Source organism: Entelurus aequoreus, linkage group LG24 (assembly GCF_033978785.1).
Source record: "Entelurus aequoreus isolate RoL-2023_Sb linkage group LG24, RoL_Eaeq_v1.1, whole genome shotgun sequence".
Taxonomy (NCBI): domain Eukaryota; kingdom Metazoa; phylum Chordata; class Actinopteri; order Syngnathiformes; family Syngnathidae; genus Entelurus; species Entelurus aequoreus.
In genome coordinates, this window is record NC_084754.1 from 269613 (window position 1) to 287500 (window position 17888).

General features: G+C 41.6%; 1 protein-coding gene across 4 annotated transcripts in view; it reads left to right on the plus strand.

Moving 5' to 3' along the window:
- Positions 1–1557: 1557 nt before the first annotated feature.
- Positions 1558–17888, plus strand: part of LOC133641832 (PHD and RING finger domain-containing protein 1-like) — a 34192-nt gene continuing 17861 nt past the window's right edge. For 2 of the 4 annotated variants that reach the window (XR_009824342.1, XM_062035879.1), the window contains exons 1-11: positions 1558–1646; positions 2192–2266; positions 2349–2474; positions 2570–2680; positions 4473–4550; positions 4987–5183; positions 13582–13665; positions 13749–13882; positions 14403–14494; positions 16776–16942; positions 17159–17291. Coding sequence is in view for 3 of the 4 variants with exons in the window: in XM_062035879.1 (XP_061891863.1) it covers positions 2393–2474; positions 2570–2680; positions 4473–4550; positions 4987–5183; positions 13582–13665; positions 13749–13882; positions 14403–14494; positions 16776–16942; positions 17159–17291 (1078 nt within the window). In the remaining variant the exon portion in view is untranslated. The remainder of the gene's footprint in view (positions 1647–2191; positions 2267–2348; positions 2475–2569; positions 2681–4472; positions 4551–4986; positions 5184–13581; positions 13666–13748; positions 13883–14402; positions 14495–16775; positions 16943–17158; positions 17292–17888) is intronic. The other 2 variants (XM_062035882.1, XM_062035883.1) reach the window with 2 other exon arrangements.

Here is a 17888-nt window from a genome sequence, read left to right on the forward strand (position 1 = left end):
GGAAATCAGCCGGAGAATCGGAGCAGCTGGGGCAGTATTGCAGTCTCTCTGCCGCACTGTTGTGACGAAACGGGAGCTGAGCCAGAAGGCAAAGCTCTCGGTCTACCGAGCTATCTACATTCCTACTCTCACCTATGGTCATGAAGTGTGGGTCATGACCGAAAGAATAAGATCGCGGATACAAGCGGCCGAAATGAGTTTCCTCAGAAGGGTGGCTGGCATCTCCCTTAGAGATAGGGTGAGAAGTGCAGTCACCCGAGAGAGACTCGGAGTAGAGCCGCTGCTCCTTCGCTTGGAAAGGAGCCAGCTTAGGTGGTTCGGGCATCTCGTGCGGATGCCTCACGAGCGTCTCCCTAGGGAGGTCCTCGTTGCACGTCCCACTGGGAGGAGGCCCCCCGGCAGGCCAAGGACCAGATGGGGGGATTACATCTCCTCTCTGGCCTGGGAACGCTTCGGGATTCCCCAGGAGGAAGTTGCAAATGTTGCTCTGGAGAGGGAAGTCTGGGGGTCTTTGCTGGAGCTGCTGTCCCCGCGACCCGATTCCGGATAAGCGGTTGAAGATGGATGGATGGATGGATGGATCATGGTGTACACAGATGCATCAAAAACTATAAATAATAAGGTAGGATCAGCAGCTGTTATTCCACAAGGAAACATAGTTTTAAATAAAATAATGAGTGATAAATTATCTGTTTTTACGGGAGAATTGGTAGCAATTTATATGGCAATTCATTGGATAGAAGAAAATAAAGCAAGAAAAGCAGTCGTGTGCTCGGACTCCAGCAGTGCATTGACTAGCATAAAAAACATAGCGTCAGAAACAAGACAAGATTTAGTTTATGAAATAGTTCAGGCAGTCTACAGAATAAATAAAGCGGGAGGTGTGGTAACATTTATTTGGGTTCCTGCTCATGTAGGAGTTGAGGGGAACGAATTAGCTGATAAGTACGCAAAACAAGCAACCACTAAAACAGAAGTAAACACGGAGATTAAGCACAGTAAAGAAGAAGTGAAGAACATCATTAAGATAGAACACAATAAAAAGTGGCAGGATAATTGGAATAAGGAAACAAAAGGTAGAGAGTATTACAAAGTCCAGAGGAGAGTTGGTGTAATGAGAGGAGGCAGTAGAAATAGGAAGGAAGCAGACATTATTACTAGAATGAGATTAGGACATACATATCTAAATAGTTCATTGAAATTGATGGGGAAATATGCTACAGGACTGTGTGATTCTTGCCAACAGATAGAAAATGTAAGACATGTTTTAATACATTGTAGAAAATATAATAGAGAAAGGGAAATACTGGGAAATAAGTTAGCGAAAGAGAATATTAGGTTAGCAGTGGAAGATATATTAGGATTGCACTCAGAACACACAGGTTATAAAGCAATACACACATTTTTAAAAAACACTGGGTTAAATAAAATAATTTAGAGTAGGAATCCACCTCGATCCACACTCCATTACAGTAGGTGGCGGTAATGCTCACCACAAGGTTGCTTGCCAACCGCCATAAAAATCACAAGAAGAAGAAGAAGAAGTCCACTCGGTAATTTCCGTCGAAACCAGTCGGCGTGTCACTCAACACCAATGGAGGCACAATTCACTCTTAGCATAGTATCCACTTCATTGCCCGTTTAGGGTAGGTTTGAACTAGCCTTTAAATACTCTAGTGGGACATTGTACTGATTAAGTAATGTACCAGCAAGTAATTACTGCTCAGAACGTAGACGAGCCAACTCCAACCGAACATCTAGTTAACGTTCAATGCTATATTTAGCTAATGCTAGTCCGTAGGTGGCTAACAACATGGCTCCACACTGCTGCAATTGTTACTCGCCAGATCGTTTTTTAAAACAAAACCACGCTGTGTGTTAGGTGTTGCAATTATGTCAGTGCGTGAATGTAGAGGCAACCCACTGAGTGTATTTCACAATATAAAAGCAGTGTTTGATGCAGATGTTGCTTCTTTGTTTACGTTATGTAGCTCTCTTCAATCGGTTTATTACAGCATGCATGATTACATAATTTCTAGTGTTAGCAAACATAGTTACTCATTTCTGGGCCTGCAAAGGTTCACAATTTAATTTTAACCCCATGATGTCATAAAGTATCGTTGTAATAATATCGATCATTGCATTTACAGTATATCCGACCGTCTTACAGTAACTCTGTTTATTAACTCAGGCATAAGTATGGAAATCAACTTCTCCCTCATATGAGATTTAATTGAACACTTCAACTTACCCCGTCTTTCAAACAGTGAGTAATCACCTTTTTAGCACTCAAAAAGATTCATATTTAAAAACAACAACAATCAATTTGAAACAATTTTGATTTACAGCAATTAGGACATTTAGAATACAAGGTTTCTTTTAATGGCCAGTCATGGATGACGATGACAGCCCAGATGAGCTGATAAATCGCAGGAACAACAGCAAAAAAACTGTTGCACCGTGGGACATTTCAGGTAGTGTGTGATGTTTGTTTTGCAAAAATCCCTGAAATGCTATATGAATGAGTAAACGCACCCTTTAATCTGCAAATGCACACACTTGTTTTTAGATGACTCGGATGACGTTGACGGGTCTGACGAAGGAGAATCTGACAGTGGTGATGAAGAGGAAGAAGAAAATGATGGGGAAGGTGGAGGGGAATGCAATGAAGAGGAAGATGGTAATGTCAATGTCATTGTATACAACATATTTGACCGTTTTGTGAGGTGTCATGATTACATATATTTTACATGTATACAAACCCTGTTTCCATATGAGTTTGGAAATTGTGTTAGATGTAAATATAAACGGAATACAATGATTTGCAAATCTTTTTCAACCCATATTCAATTGAATGCACTACAAAGACAAGATATTTGATGTTCAAACTCATAAACTTTTTTTTTTTGCAAATATTAATTAACTTAAAATTTCATGGCTGCAACACATGCCAAAGTAGTTGGGAAAGAGCATGTTCACCACTGTGTTACATCATTTTTTCTTTTAACAACACTCAATAAATGATTGGGAACTGAGGAAACTAATTGTTGAAGCTTTGAAAGTGGAATTCTTTCCCATTCTTGTTTTATGTAGAGCTTCAGTCGTTCAACAGTCCGGGGTCTCCACTGTCGTATTTTACGCTTCATAATGCGCCACACATTTTCGATGGGAGACAGGTCTGGACTGCAGGCGGGCCAGGAAAGTACCCGCACTGTTTTTTTACGAAGCCACGCTGTTGTAACACGTGCTGAATGTGGCTTGGCATTGTCTTGCTGAAATAAGCAGGGGCGTCCATGAAAAAGACGGCGCTTAGATGGCAGCATATGTTGTTCCAAAACCTGTATGTACCTTTCAGCATTAATGGTGCCTTCACAGATGTGTAAGTTACCCATGTCTTGGGCACTAATGCACCCCCATACCATCACAGATGCTGGCGTTTGCATCGATAACAGTCTGGATGTTTCGCTTCCCCTTTGGTCCGGATGACACGATGTCGATTATTTCCAAAAGCAATTTGAAATGTGGACTCGTCAGACCACAGAACACTTTTCCACTTTGCATGAGTCCATCTCGGGCCCAGAGAAGCCGGCGGCGTTTCTGGATGTTGATAAATGGCTTTCGCTTTGCATAGTAGAGCTTTAACTTGCACTTACAGATGTAGCGACAAACTGTATTTAGTGACAGTGGTTTTCTGAAGTGTTCCTGAGCCCATGTGGTGATATTCTTTAGAGATTGATGTCGGTTTTTGATACAGTGCCGTCTGAGGGATCGAAGGTCACGGTCATTCAATGTTGGTTTCCGGCCATGCCGCTTACGTGGAGTGATTTCTCCAGATTCTCTGAACATTTTGATGATATTATGGACCGTCGATGTTGAAATCCCAAAATTTCTTGTTATTGCACTTTGAGAAACTTTGTTCTTAAACCATTTGACTATTTGCTCACGCAGTTGTGGACAAGAGGTTTACCTCCCCCCATCCTTTCTTGTGAAAGACTGAGCATTTTTTGGGAAGCTGTTTTTATACCCAATCATGGCACCCACCTGTTCCCAATTAGCCTGCACACCTGTGGGATGTTCAAAATAAGAGTTTGATGAGCATTCCTCAACTTGATCAGTATTTATTGCCACCTTTCCCAACTTCTTTGTCATGTGTTGCTGGCATCAAATTGTAAAGTTAATGATTATTTACAAAAATATATTTTTTTATCAGTTTGAACATCAAATATGTTGTCTTTGTAGCATATTCAACTGAATATGGGTTGAAAATGATTTGCAAATCATTGTATTCCGTTTATATTTACATCTAACACAATTTCCCAACTCATATGGAAACGGGGTTTGTACATTTGTTTGTGGCAGCACGGTGGTACAGGGGTTAGTGCATGTGCCTCACAATACAAAGGTCCTGGGTTCGATCCTGGGCTCGTGTGGAATTTGCATGTTCTCCCTGTGACTGCGTGGGTTCCCTCCAGGTACTCTGGCTTCCTCCCACCTCCTAAGACATGCACCTGGGGATAGGTTGATTGGCAACACTGAATTGGCCCTAGTGTGTGAGTGTGAATGTTGTCTGTCTATCTGTGTTAGCCCTGTGATGAGGCGGCGACTTGTCCAGGGTGTACCTCACCTTCCGCCCGAATGAAGCTGAGATAGGCTGCAGCACCTTCCGCGACCCCAAAAGGGACGAGCGGTAGAAAATGGATGGATGGAATCTTTTGTGTCTGAACAATGACATGTTTTCAATGTAATATTTTTTTTCTATGTTGAATGGCCCTTATGAGCCACACACATCCTGGTTATGTGCATCTCAAGCTTGTAAGGTTACATAGAAATATAAAACAACTTGTTTTCTCAAATATCTAATTGTTATCAAAGTATTGCATGATCATCACAATTAATAGTTCAACGAGGATAACTGAATAGATGCAATGTTGTCTATATATCCAAGATGAAATACCTATGTTGTGTATTTGTCTCCACTTTCCTCAGATGAGGACGAGGAAGAAGATGCTGACATTGACGATGGCGTTTTCGGCGAAACCTCAGCAGCCATTGCAGCCATGAGCTCAGACGAGGACGCTGATAAATGTCCCATCTGCTTGAACTCCTTCAGCAGCCAGCCGGTGGCAACACCAGAGAACTGTCAGCACTACTTCTGTCTCGACTGCATCCTCGCGTGGGCCAAGGTAGGACAGGTTGGATATATCTGTGGAGCTTATACCATAACTATCATGTGTCAGGTTGCATCTGAATATTATCAAACTTATCAGTATAGTCATGGGGTGTACAATACAGTAAATATCTGAGTCTCCCTGTGCCAAGACCCCCAGTAAATGTTGAAAAACAGCAATGAGTAATAATGGACACACCTATTATAAATAATGCATACTAATCATGCCTAAGTATTATGCGTTTCACAGTAATTCAACACATTATAAAATCAGTTTTGCATGTTAAGAAACGACTTTATAAATACTTTATCCTACTTGAGTTTAGCGGCTGGTCCTGTGACGTAAAGACAAATAAACTCCTATCAAACAAGTATTTATTTTGTAGACATCAGAGCAAGTGGGAGAACATTAGACAAGAATGTGTAACACACGGGCTCCAGGCAGAAGGCATAGGGCTCGAAAAGGCACATGATCTTGCAATGCATTGTGGGGCGGCGGTAGCTATTTTTCTGGCCAAAGTTTCTGTTTGTCATGGTTGTACTGTACCTGCGGTAATGCGAGAGAGCATGAAACTGGAATAAAATGGATAGTACAAAATAAAAAAGATCAAGGGACCGCACCGAGACAAACTGTACCCTTTTTCAAAGGCTCGCTAGCTGAAAAAAATAAGTACAATTGTTGGAATTGATTGCAATTGAACACATCAAAATGGACAAGAGATTTGAGCAAGCTGTTGTCAAAGTCAAACTTGTTTATATCTCGTCAAGAGAGTCAGTTTTTATACAGGTGAAGAATTTCACAATGCATAGTCTGTTAAAGCTCATTGTTGCCCGTTCAAATCGTGCTTAATCTGCGGCTTTAATCTCTTATGTTTCCGAGATGGAGTGAGGATGCCCAACCTCATTTCCTTAGCAGGTTTCCCTCAAAAAAACAAGTTAATTATTACTTTAAAATAGTTTGATCATTAGGTATGGTGATTTGTGAGATTTTTCCGGTTCCGATTCCACCTTTGATTCTGTTTAACATTTTTTTTCCCCCGGTTTTTATCTTATCGATTCTTATTTGAAAAAAAAAATAAAACAAAAAGGTGGATTAGCTTCAATTTTGTTTAATTTACAGGTAACGTGACCTTACAAAGCCTACAGTCCAGTACGTGTCCATGCACTAAATTAGTCCGTTTTCTCAAATAGTTAGGCTCTAAATAAGACTTCTGCAACCCATGGAAACACCTTAATCCAATTGTGTTTAGTTTTTGAAATGTCGGACTAACACACCTGCATTATGCTGTTGGAAACCAGATGTCTTGAACGACGGAGGGGACCTTTCTCTCAACGCGCAGGATACAACTCGGAAGCAGATGCCATTCGATAAAAACAGCAACAGTTGTAATGAAGAGGGCACTGTTTATTTGCTCCACACATTAAAAGAACAGATCATTTTGAAGTGCAACAGTGGTAGAAAAAAAGAAAGAGATTTATTTAAGGAAGTAGCAAAGGAAATGTAAAAAGATATCTTAATTCCGACTCCCGGACAAAATACGAATAAGACGAAAGATAATGAAGCAGGTATATTAAAGGCAAAAAATAAAGCGCATACAAACCTCCTCACGCTGCATTTGTGCACGCCAACTGATTCACTTTCCGCACAACGGTCAAGATAAACCAGAACATTAGCAACCTTCCTGTTCCTGTAGATATCAGTCGGGGCACGAATGGTCTTTTGCTTCGAATTTAACACTTCGTCCATCAATGAACAGAGCCTTTTAAATTAACTTCGAGACATGCTAAAGGTTTGTTTCCAGGATTTTTGTCCGAAAATGCCTTTGAAAAAACTCTTACGCCGCCTTTTTTTGCAATCCGACCCGATACATTCTTGGTAGTAGCGTCATGTCTGTAGCGCAGTGCAGGTTCATTTCTTGATGCTGTCTGTGTAACATCAGCATTGTCATTAGAGACGTAATATTTGTAATCTGTGCCAATATTACAGCGGACATCAGTTAAAACAAGTTGTAAGGACCCGCAAATCCTAGTGTGACCTCATAGGTCAACCGGTAAAGTAATTCAGTTATCCGCGCTAAAATGAAATAAGTGCCCCCAAGTGTACGAGAGGCACATTAATTACGACCAATAGTCATGTTTGAGAGTTTATACGTCATCATCATGGCGCCGATGAAGGCTGCCTCGGTGCTCTCGTGCACTCTGTTTTGTTTGTTTTTGTACATAAATTGTGTTTCCGGGTGCTCTTACACCCGTGAAGAGCTACTGAACATCAGATCCACCATCCCTATGGACTTGTTACCGGTCATCTTAGCGTCAGCTGCGGATTTGGTCCATTCTGTGCTCAAAAGAGGGAAATCGCATCGAAGAGGAAAGAGAGCGGGCGCACTTGTCCGTCTTCGCGGACGGGGATTATGCACGCCTCTACCAGGCATCTTCCTCTCCAACGTCCGCTCACTTGCCAACAAGATGGACGAGCTAGCGTTGCTGACGAGAAGGAACAAGGACTTCTCCTCATCCTGTGTGTTGTGTTTCACGGAGACTTGGCTTAGCGCAAGTGTCCCGGACAGCGCGCTTCAACTGGAGGGCTTTCATCTCCTCCGCGCGGACCGAGACGCGGCGCTCTCTGGCAAAAAAAGAGGCGGTGGACTATGCTTCTTTATCAACAATAGCTGGTGCACAGACGTGACAGCGATTTCCAGACACTGTTCTTCTTCTCTGGAATATTTCTTTATCCACTGTAAGCCCATTTACTCACCGCGTGAGATTGTTTCATTCATTCTAGTGGCTGTTTACATCCCGCCCGGCGCGGACGTGCGTGACGCTCTGTGCGCGCTCGCAGGACAGATCTTACATGTGGAACGGTCTTTTCCTGACTCTCTTGTTTAAGGCTGAAACGACGCGTCGACGTAGTCGACGTCATCGGTTACGTAAATACGTCGACGCCGTTTTTGTGCGTCGACGCGTCGCATATTTACGTCACACTACCGTCATGGCGGAGCGCAAAGCAGACTGTGCGAGCGAGGGGGAAAAAATCACGCCAAAAGTGGTCAAAAGTGTGGGAGTATTTCAATACACGGCCTAATAATGTTGTTGTATGCACACTGTGTCGAGCGTAAATGGCCTATCATAGCATAGGCAGCACAACGGCTATGAACGAGCATTTGAAAAGAAAACCATCAACTAGTCAATCGTCCGCGCGAGTATACGTTGTCATCATTACACAAAAACATGAATGTGTCATTTGTATCTGCTAGGGGTGTAACGGTACGTGTTTTGTATTGAACCGTTTCGGTACGGGGCTTTTGGTTCGGTACGGGGGTGTACCGAACGAGTTTCTAAGCTAAAGCTAACTTTAGCTGCTAAAGTCTTAACAAGCTGCTTCGCTCCTTCTGCGGCTGCCTCTGTCTCAGCACGCAGCATTGTCCCACCCACACAACCATCTGATTGGTACACACAAAGCGTTATACAAAGCGTTATCAGCCAATCAGCAGTGCGTATTCAAAACGTTACCAGCCAATCAGCAGTGTGTATTCAGAGCGCATGTAGTCAGCGCTTCAGCGTGGAGCAGATAGGTGTTTAGCAGGTGAGCATCAGGCAGCGGACTCTCCCCAAATGATAATAAACACCTCCCAGTCAACTACTAGTAACATCACTATGAGCTAGGGATGGGCGATACCACACTTTTAGGATTCGATACGATACCGATACTTTATCTTGCCTTTTCATCGATACCGATACCATTAATTTCTTATTGGCAATTTTTGTCAGTCAAAAATATTATTACTATTGTTATTATTTAAGACAAATCACAAGACAAATACAGACCATTTATACCACATTTATTATGGTCAATATATAATAAAAGTAAAATTAAAATAAATAACAAATATGAAAAATAAATTAAATATTATATATAATAATAATTATATATAATAATTAGATATTAGGGCTTTCCAATTAACTGTCAAATCCGAATCGCAAGAAGCTGCAGTTATTTTTTAAAGTTTGTGATATAATTAGCAATTAATGAAATATGAAATAGGTTAATGTTTTCGAAATGTAAGAAATGATGTTACAGATTAAAACCAAAATCACATTCAATCATATATTTCAAGATTTTCTTGGAAAAAAATAAAACTAATGCAAAGATGAAGAATCTCCAAATGTTATCCCTTTCTTATCTTGTTTTAAATACTCAAGCAATTTTCAACTAACAGTAAATTCCCCTGTGTGGAAATTATTTGAATTTAGGATAATCATTTAAACAAAAATATTCAGTAAACATTACTAAAAAAACAAAAAAACAATGCCTGTTTTAAGTCAACAATTGGACAACACTGGATATGCCTGGCTGCATCGCTGTCGGCTGGCTGTGTGTGTGTTGCACGTTGACGACGCTCATTCGCTGTCTCCTGTCACGTGACTGGGCCAGCTCTATACTCTGCCAGGTACAGGGGTGTCCCAGCACATAGTAAGTTAAGTAAGTCATCAAAAACATCTGAAAGTGATGCTTGCACCCCCCACACGCCGTTTTTTGGTTTATATCGATACTTTTTTCAGAAAAGTGATGCCAAATGAGTAGCGTGTGAGTATCGATATATCGATACCACAGGATCGATACGCACATCCCTACTATGAGCCCGTTGACCTTCTAGGAATATAAACTGGAGCTCAGCTCACTCGCAGTCCTGGCTTGAGGTGAAGGCTACCGGTAATTAGCTCTCAGTTCCAGCCACATCGACCCCTTCTGAGCGCTTATTTTCAGCTGCTGGGAATATTGTAAACAAGAAAAGAACCAGAGCATGTAGACATGCTAACCTTTCTTCATTACAACTGTTAGTCACTCACTGGAATGAGTAGAATTGGTTATTGTGTACTGTGTTGGACTGGATGTTTATTTTGCACATTTTAAAAGCAATACTTAATGTTTACAGTGCTCCAGAATATTTAGATTGGCACTTTTTTGTATTGGATGTTTATCTTTATTTTTGCACATTTTAAAGCAAAATAAGCAATACTTTTACTTTTGAAATGCTTATACTATTGCAGAATATTACGATTTGCACTGGATGTTTACTTTTATATTTGCACATTAAAAAGCAAATAAGCTACTTTTAATTTTGTTAAATGTTAAAAGTTTTAAATGTTCACATTGTTACAGAATATTTTGTCATGTTGTTGTCAATGTTGACTGAGTGGCCATACTTTTTTTTTTTTGTAAATAAAAGCAATGCCTTTTGAAAAAACTGGCCTACATTTATTTTTTCATCTTCATTTTGAATAAAAAAAATAATCGGTAAAAGGAAAAATAATCTATAGATGAATCGAAAAAATAATCTATAGATTAACCGATTAATCGAAAAAATAATCTATAGATTAATCGATAGAAAAATAATCGTTAGCTGCAGCCTTACTCTTGTTATCGTGCTTGGTGACATTAACAAGGGAAATTTGAGCCAGGAATTACCAAAGTATAGACAGTTTATCAAATGCCCGACACGCTGGATCACTGCTACACTACATTGAGCAAGGCTTTTCATGCAGTCCCGCGCGCTGCTCTTGGACTATCAGATCACGTGATGGTGCACTTAATCCCTTCATACAGACAGAGACTGAAACTGGCTAAACCTGTTATGAGGAACATTAAGTGTTTCACCGCTGAGTCTGTGGACGAGTTGCGTGCTTGTTGGGAAACGACAGACTGGGAGGCATTTGGAGCGGCCACGAACAATCTGGACGAGTATGCGGACACTGTGACCTCATATATACAGTTCAATGAGGCGCGCATCATTCCAACGCGCACCAGGGTTTGTTATAACAACAGTTCAATGAGGCGCGCATCATTCCAACGCGCACCAGGGTTTGTTATAACAACGACAAGCCCTGGTTCACACCCAAGCTCCGACAGCTGCGCAAGAAGAAGGAGGCTGCGTGGAGAAGCGGCGACCGAAGTACATACAGAGAAGCGAAGTACCACTTCACCAGGGAAGTGGAGAAAGCTAAATCTGTGTACTCTAACCGTCTACAGGAACAGTTCCGCTCCAATGATTCTGCGGCAGTTTGGAGAGGTCTAAGGGCCCTTACGAACTATAAGCCCAAAACCCCCCAGGCCCTGAATGACCGGACTCTCGCTCAGGGCCTCAACACACATTACTGTCGTCATGAACGGCCTTCAGCTCATCAAAGCCATGCTCCCCCCACCATCACCCTCCCCACCAATGCCAGCACATCATTAAAGGAGTTAAAGGACTCAAAGGACTCCAATGACATCACAGGACTCCAAAAACATCATAAGACTGTAAAGACCCTCTCCATTAAAGAAGAGGATGTACGCCGGCAGTTCTTGAAGCTGAATACGCGGAAGGCCCCCGGGCCGGATGGTGTATCCCCCTCCACTCTCAGACACTGTGCGGACCAGCTGGCTCCTGTCTTCACTGACATTTTTAACACCTCTCTGGAGCTATGCCGCGTGCCGTCCTGCTTTAAGACCTCTACCATTGTCCCTGTCCCCAAGAAAGCACGGATCACAGGACTAAATGACTACAGGCCGGTCGCGCTGACGTCTGTGGTCATGAAGTCCTTTGAACGCTTGGTCCTGCCCCACCTCAAGGACATCACCGCCCCCCTCCTGGACCCACTGCAGTTCGCCTACAGAGCCAACAGGTCTGTGGATGATGCAGTGAACCTGGCCCTCCACTTCATCCTGGAGCATCTGGACTCCCCAGGAACCTACGCTAGGATCCTGTTTGTGGACTTCAGCTCTGCCTTCAACACCATCCTCCCTGGACTGCTACGAGACAAGCTCTACCAGCTCAGTGTGCCCGACTCCATCTGCAGTTGGATTAATGACTTCCTGACAGACGTACGGCTGGGGAAGATTGTCTCGGACAGTCGAACCACAAACACTGGTACTCCTCAGGGCTGTGTACTCTCCCCTTGGCTCTTCTCCTTGTATACAAACTGCTGCACCTCCAGTCACCAATCCGTAAAACTGCTCAAGTTTGCGGATGACACCACCCTCATCGGGCTCATCTCGAATGGCGATGAGTCCGCCTACAGGAGAGAGGTGGACCGGCTGACGTCCTGGTGCAGCCTCAACAACCTGGAGCTGAACGCCCAGAAAACAGTGGAGATGATCATGGACTTCAGAAAAGTCACAGCCCCACCATCCCCCCTCACCCTGATTGACTCTCCCACCCCCGTCCCCATTGTGGACTCCTTCCGTTTCTTGGGCACCACCATCACCCAGGACCTCAAGTGGGAGCTGACCATCAGCTCCCTCATCAAGAAGGCCCAGCAGAGGATGTACTTCCTGCGGCAGCTGAGGAAACTTAAGGTGCCGACCGAGATGCTGGCGCAGTTTTACTCAGCCATCATAGAGTCCATCCTGACCTCCTCCATCACAGTGTGGTTCCCCGGCGCCACAGTCCAGGATAAGAATAGACTGCAGCGCATCGTACGTGCTGCTGAGAAGGTGATTGGCTGCAAGCTCCCATCCCTCCAGGACTTGTTCTCCTCCAGGACCAGGAGGCGTGTGGGTCGGATCACAGCTGACTCTTCTCACCCTGGACACACACTATTCTCCCCTCTCCCCTCAGGCAGGAGACTACGCTCCATCCAGACCCACACCTCCCGCCACCTGAACAGTTTTTTCCCCTTGGCCATCAGGCAAATGAACAATAACTCCTAACAGCAGCTCCTTGAATTCCTTGAATCCTTTCTAAGTCTATCTGATAGCTTAGTCACAGCTCTTTTTATACCAAATATGTGTTATATGTGTTTTATGTCGCACGTTTGCACCAAGAAAAATTCCTAGTTTGTGAACCCGTTCTCAAACAATGGCAATAAAACTATTCTGATTCTGATTCTGAGAGTGTGCGTGTGAAAATACAAAAAAATTAACTATTTGACAAAATCAGACTAATTTAGTGCATGGAAACATAGTCAGTGAAGTCTTAAGAGGCCCATAAGTAGCATAAATAAATAACTTTTTTGAATAGATGGATAGATGAAAATTAAATAAAAGAAATATAAAAAAATAAACCATATGTGGAAAGTACACAAAAATAACATTTGTTAACGAGACACGAGACACTCGTGATTTAGGGCTATATAAGTAAACTTTGATTGATGATTGATGATACTTGGATAACGTGAGTTGTGTCAATTATTTTTTATTTCTACTGGAGCATAGCGAATGGAAAATAACACGGTGAACTTTGACATTTCTTATAGTTAACATCTAAAGACAGATGATAAAGATATATTTAAATTTAAACATGTCTTTATCCAGACATTACATTCGAAGTGTTTAGAAGTTGATGAAGAAGAGCAACTCCATCCATCCATTTTCTACCGCTTGTGTCCCACTCGGGGTTGCAACTCAATTGTAATATTTTCCTTCTTCTATTTAGAATGCAAACTCCTGCCCCGTGGACCGTATTGCGTTTAATAGCATATACCTGAGGAAATGTTATGGAGGAAAAGTGCAGAAAATGGTAAGTGTGTTCATCTTTTATTTTGAGAGTGTATATCTGGATGTATTGATAAGGACTGTTTGGTCACTCACTGCTCCTTACAGATTACAGTACAAAAACCTGAGAAGGAAGATGAGGAGGTAATAGTGGATTTGGACTTGGATCAGACCAACTGCGAGGTGTGTCAAGGCAGTGATCGAGAGGACCGTCTTCTGCTCTGTGATGGCTGCGACGCTGGGTGAGACAAACCGTCCATTTATCCTTTAAACTGTGTTCTGTAAATTATTTGCGTTCCTTTGTCTCGGAAAAAATACTGTCTCTGCTTTAGATTAATATATTGTTCGTATATTTTAAAAACATGAATTGCCTGTTTGAGAAAAGAGCTGAGAATGATTTTTCAGCTAATGAGAAGTATGTCAGGTTGTGTTTTCAGCTTTAGAGTTTGCATGTTGTGCTTGAGTGAGTTTAATCCTGTTTCGTCCCACAGACCTAAACATGCATGTGAGGTTAATTAAGACTCTAAATTGTCCAGTAGTGTGAATGCTTGTTTTCATATATGTTCCCTGTGATTGACTGGCCATCAGTCCAGGGTGTCCCCCTCTTTGGCTTTGTGACCCTGATCAGGATAAGCGGTAGGAAATCGTTGAATGAATGATTATAACTTTCTTTACAAACAATTGTTTCCCCGCAAAATATTTGAGCTCTTTAACAAAGCAGTTGATTTATTTGAAAACATTTCCTTCCCTCTTTTTGTACAGCTACCACATGGAATGTCTCACACCACCTCTGGACACTGTTCCTGTTGAGGAATGGTTCTGTCCTGAATGTGTTGCCAACAACAATAATTCGGGTAAATTAGAATTGTTTGATTTCTGGGACATTTTCGGCTTGATTGTGTTTTTGACCTCTTTTGTCATACGTAAAGCTGCTGCTTGTCCCCAATAGTGGTTTAAAACTTGTGAAAATTGACATTCGGGCTGGATAAGATAGCAACATGTCTGTAACACCTGCACAAAAAAATGGTTGATATGGTTGCAATCTTGCTTGTGTATCATAACATAATAATTTTGCTGCGTGTGTTTTTAGAAGTCAATCCTTTCAGGATTTTTTATTTATTTATTTTTTTTATATTGTTGCGGCCTAAAATGTCTGAATTTGCAGTAGCTTTTTCTGAAAGTTACGACAAAACATGCAACGTTTTAGGTGCAGCTTAGTTTTGCAATAACATAGAAAAAACTTGCGATTTTATGAATTTGTTATCAATATTTTAGGTTTACCTTGTGCCCTGAACCTCAAAAAACACTGAATTTCAATAAGAATTGGAAAACAAATACTGCATCTAGTCTAAATGCATTGGCGCCAGCATTTAGTCTAATCCAAGGCTCAATTCGAATACGGTACCCCTCCGCCTCCCTTGCATCCCTCTTTAGTTTTGCGCGTTCACGTCAATCAAGAGGCATTCGAATTATCCGTCAGGTAGGGGGGATTGGCAAAGGACCCCCCTATAAAGTGAAGTGAGCTCGCAGACCTCACTACAGTAACGAGTACGAAAAGAAAGATGGCAGACCAGGAACCCAGAAAAACGTACAAATGCAAGTAAAAAGTGTAATTAATGATTTTCATAAGAATGACACTTGTGGTTTTAGTCAGACTTCAAACCTTTGCTACTGCATGTAAATATTGGCGTCAAACACAAATACACAATGAAGTACATTTTACATACCGCAAGCTGATTTGCCAGCACTTGCATATTTCGGCAAAAACGTTGAGGGAAGTACTTCGCCCCTACCTTACAGGTAATTTGAACGCCTCTTGATTGACGTGAACACGCAAAAACAAGGGGGGGAGGAGGTGTAATCGAAATTGAGCCTATGTCTATATTGGTCAGGTCTAGTCTAAAGGCTGGTGCCAATGCATTTAGACTGGATACAGTATTTGTGTCCTAATTCTTGTTGAAATCCTGTGCATTTTGGGTTTAAGGTCATAAGGAACACTTAAAACATTGACAAAAAATGAATAAAATCACAAAAAATAAGGCGCCCTCAAAACATTGCAACTTCTAAATGCTAGTGCCAAAGTATTTCCACTAGATCTTACCAATCTAACTCTATGAGCATAAACTGAAGAAGCCTGCTCAGATGAGAGGCGAGATTGATGGAATGCCTGTAGTAAATAGTGTGAAACTGTTACAGCATTTCCCTCTTATTCATATAACAGTATTAATGTCAAACCACATTCCCAATGCTGAACAAAGTTGCGAAAAAATACCAGTTGGAACTATTGCAACGTCTGTTCCAGCAGAGAGACTCTTCTCTAAGGCCGGAGAAATAATCAGCCAGAGGCGTAATCGTATCAAAGCAGAAAACGTGAACATGTTACTTTTCCTGAACAGCAATCTGAGACTTCAGTAAAGTGTGACGTGTGACGACATATCTCGAGTACACTAAAGGTGTGATGGTGTCAGACATTTTTGTAGATAATTTTTCGAAGTTCATTTTCTCAGGGAACTGTCTTTCGTATGCAGGTTTATAGGACAAGGAAATCCTAGTTTATTGTGATAAGGAAATTATTGACTTTGCTTCAGAGAAGTGTTATAAGTTTACTTCCACAAAGAGGTTTGAAACATAACATTGTTATGAATAATTGTTTTTTTTAAGCTTTTTCTACCAATACTTTTTTTTTGAGAAATAAGAAAAGTGAAAATGTGTATATTTTTGTTTATATTTAATTTATTTTTCATATTTGTTATTTATTTTAATTTTACTTTTATTATATATTGACCATAATAAATGTGGTATAAATGGTCTTTATTTGTCTTGTGATTTGTCTTAAATAATTACAATAGTAATAATATTTTTGACTGACAAAAATTGCCAATAAGAAATAAATGGTATCGGTATCGGTATTGATGAAAATGCAAGAAAAAGTGTCGGTATCGTATCGAATCCTAAAAGTGTGGTATCGCCCATCCCTAGTGTGTAGGGCCGCGAGCCTGTCCTTGGGCTCAAAAAGGTTGGGGACCGCTGCTCTAGGCAGCTACCTATTGGTGACATACAGCAGCTTTAAAAGGTGAAATGTGCCTTGGCTTACATGTTTGCACTGCTAAGCATTTTTTATCGGGGCATATTTAGAACAAGAAAATGGAACCCATAGCCTCGCTTCCACTGCCCATCCAACCACCAGTCGCACCCAGCCCCGAGCTGCCGGTCCTACAAGAGCAATCGCCCGCACTCGGCACAGTGAACGTGTTCGGGCCAACGTGAATCGGCATCGTATCACACAGGCACGCACACCACAGGTTTGGCATGATGGCATGATCTTTCTTTCTGACTTGCATTAGTCCGTCTGTACGTGGCTAACTCAGTGGCCGGATCAGTGTGTGTATTGTTGATTTTAAAGTGTATCTCCCTAAAACAAATACTACTCTGGCTAAGTAACTATGCATGTGTTTGGTCCTTGTACTGTAATGGAGTATTAAAGTAAACTGACAGCGCTTTATATGTTTTCCTAATAGCTTGCTCCCAGGGACCTAATACAGTCTACTTGGCTGGATGATACTATCAATGCAGTGGTGGCGGGGTTGAACACAGCTGTATATGTAAGGGACCTCACCCCTCGTGCTCCACCCAGGCGCAAGCGCAAGACTGGTAAGGAAACAGTAGCATATACACAATATGGGCAAATGTATATGAGAGCACACCCTTTGCAGTGGCTTCAACTTTTAGGGATTATTATCTACTATTTAGGAGTGCGAATTGCTGGGCAGGTCAATGATGTGTTCTAGTTCCTTACAATAGAGTTTAGTTCAAGTTTAGTTCACCGACACTAATCTCATCTAACCATGCTCATGTTTGACATATCTTTGTTATACTAGAACAGAAAACATTTAAAAAACATAATTAAAAGTGATTTCAAATTGAGGGCAACTCATGATTTAGCAAATTGATTGATTGGCTTTAACTGAAGTATTTAAGCCTTGTGCAACCTTAAGATTGACTATACACTCTTACTCTTAGGGTCCAAAAGAGACCCACTCTTATATAGTAAGTGTTGTAACTTATAAGTCAACAATACATTTTGTGTTTTACTTTCAATGCTTGAAACCTTTACCAACTTCAGATCTATCTGTAGATGTAAAAGGGCGGCATGGCTCAGTTGGTAGAAAGCCGTGTCAGCAACTTGAGGGTTCCAAGTTTGATTCAAGCTTCCGCCATCCTAGTAATAGCCATTGTGTCCTTGGGCAA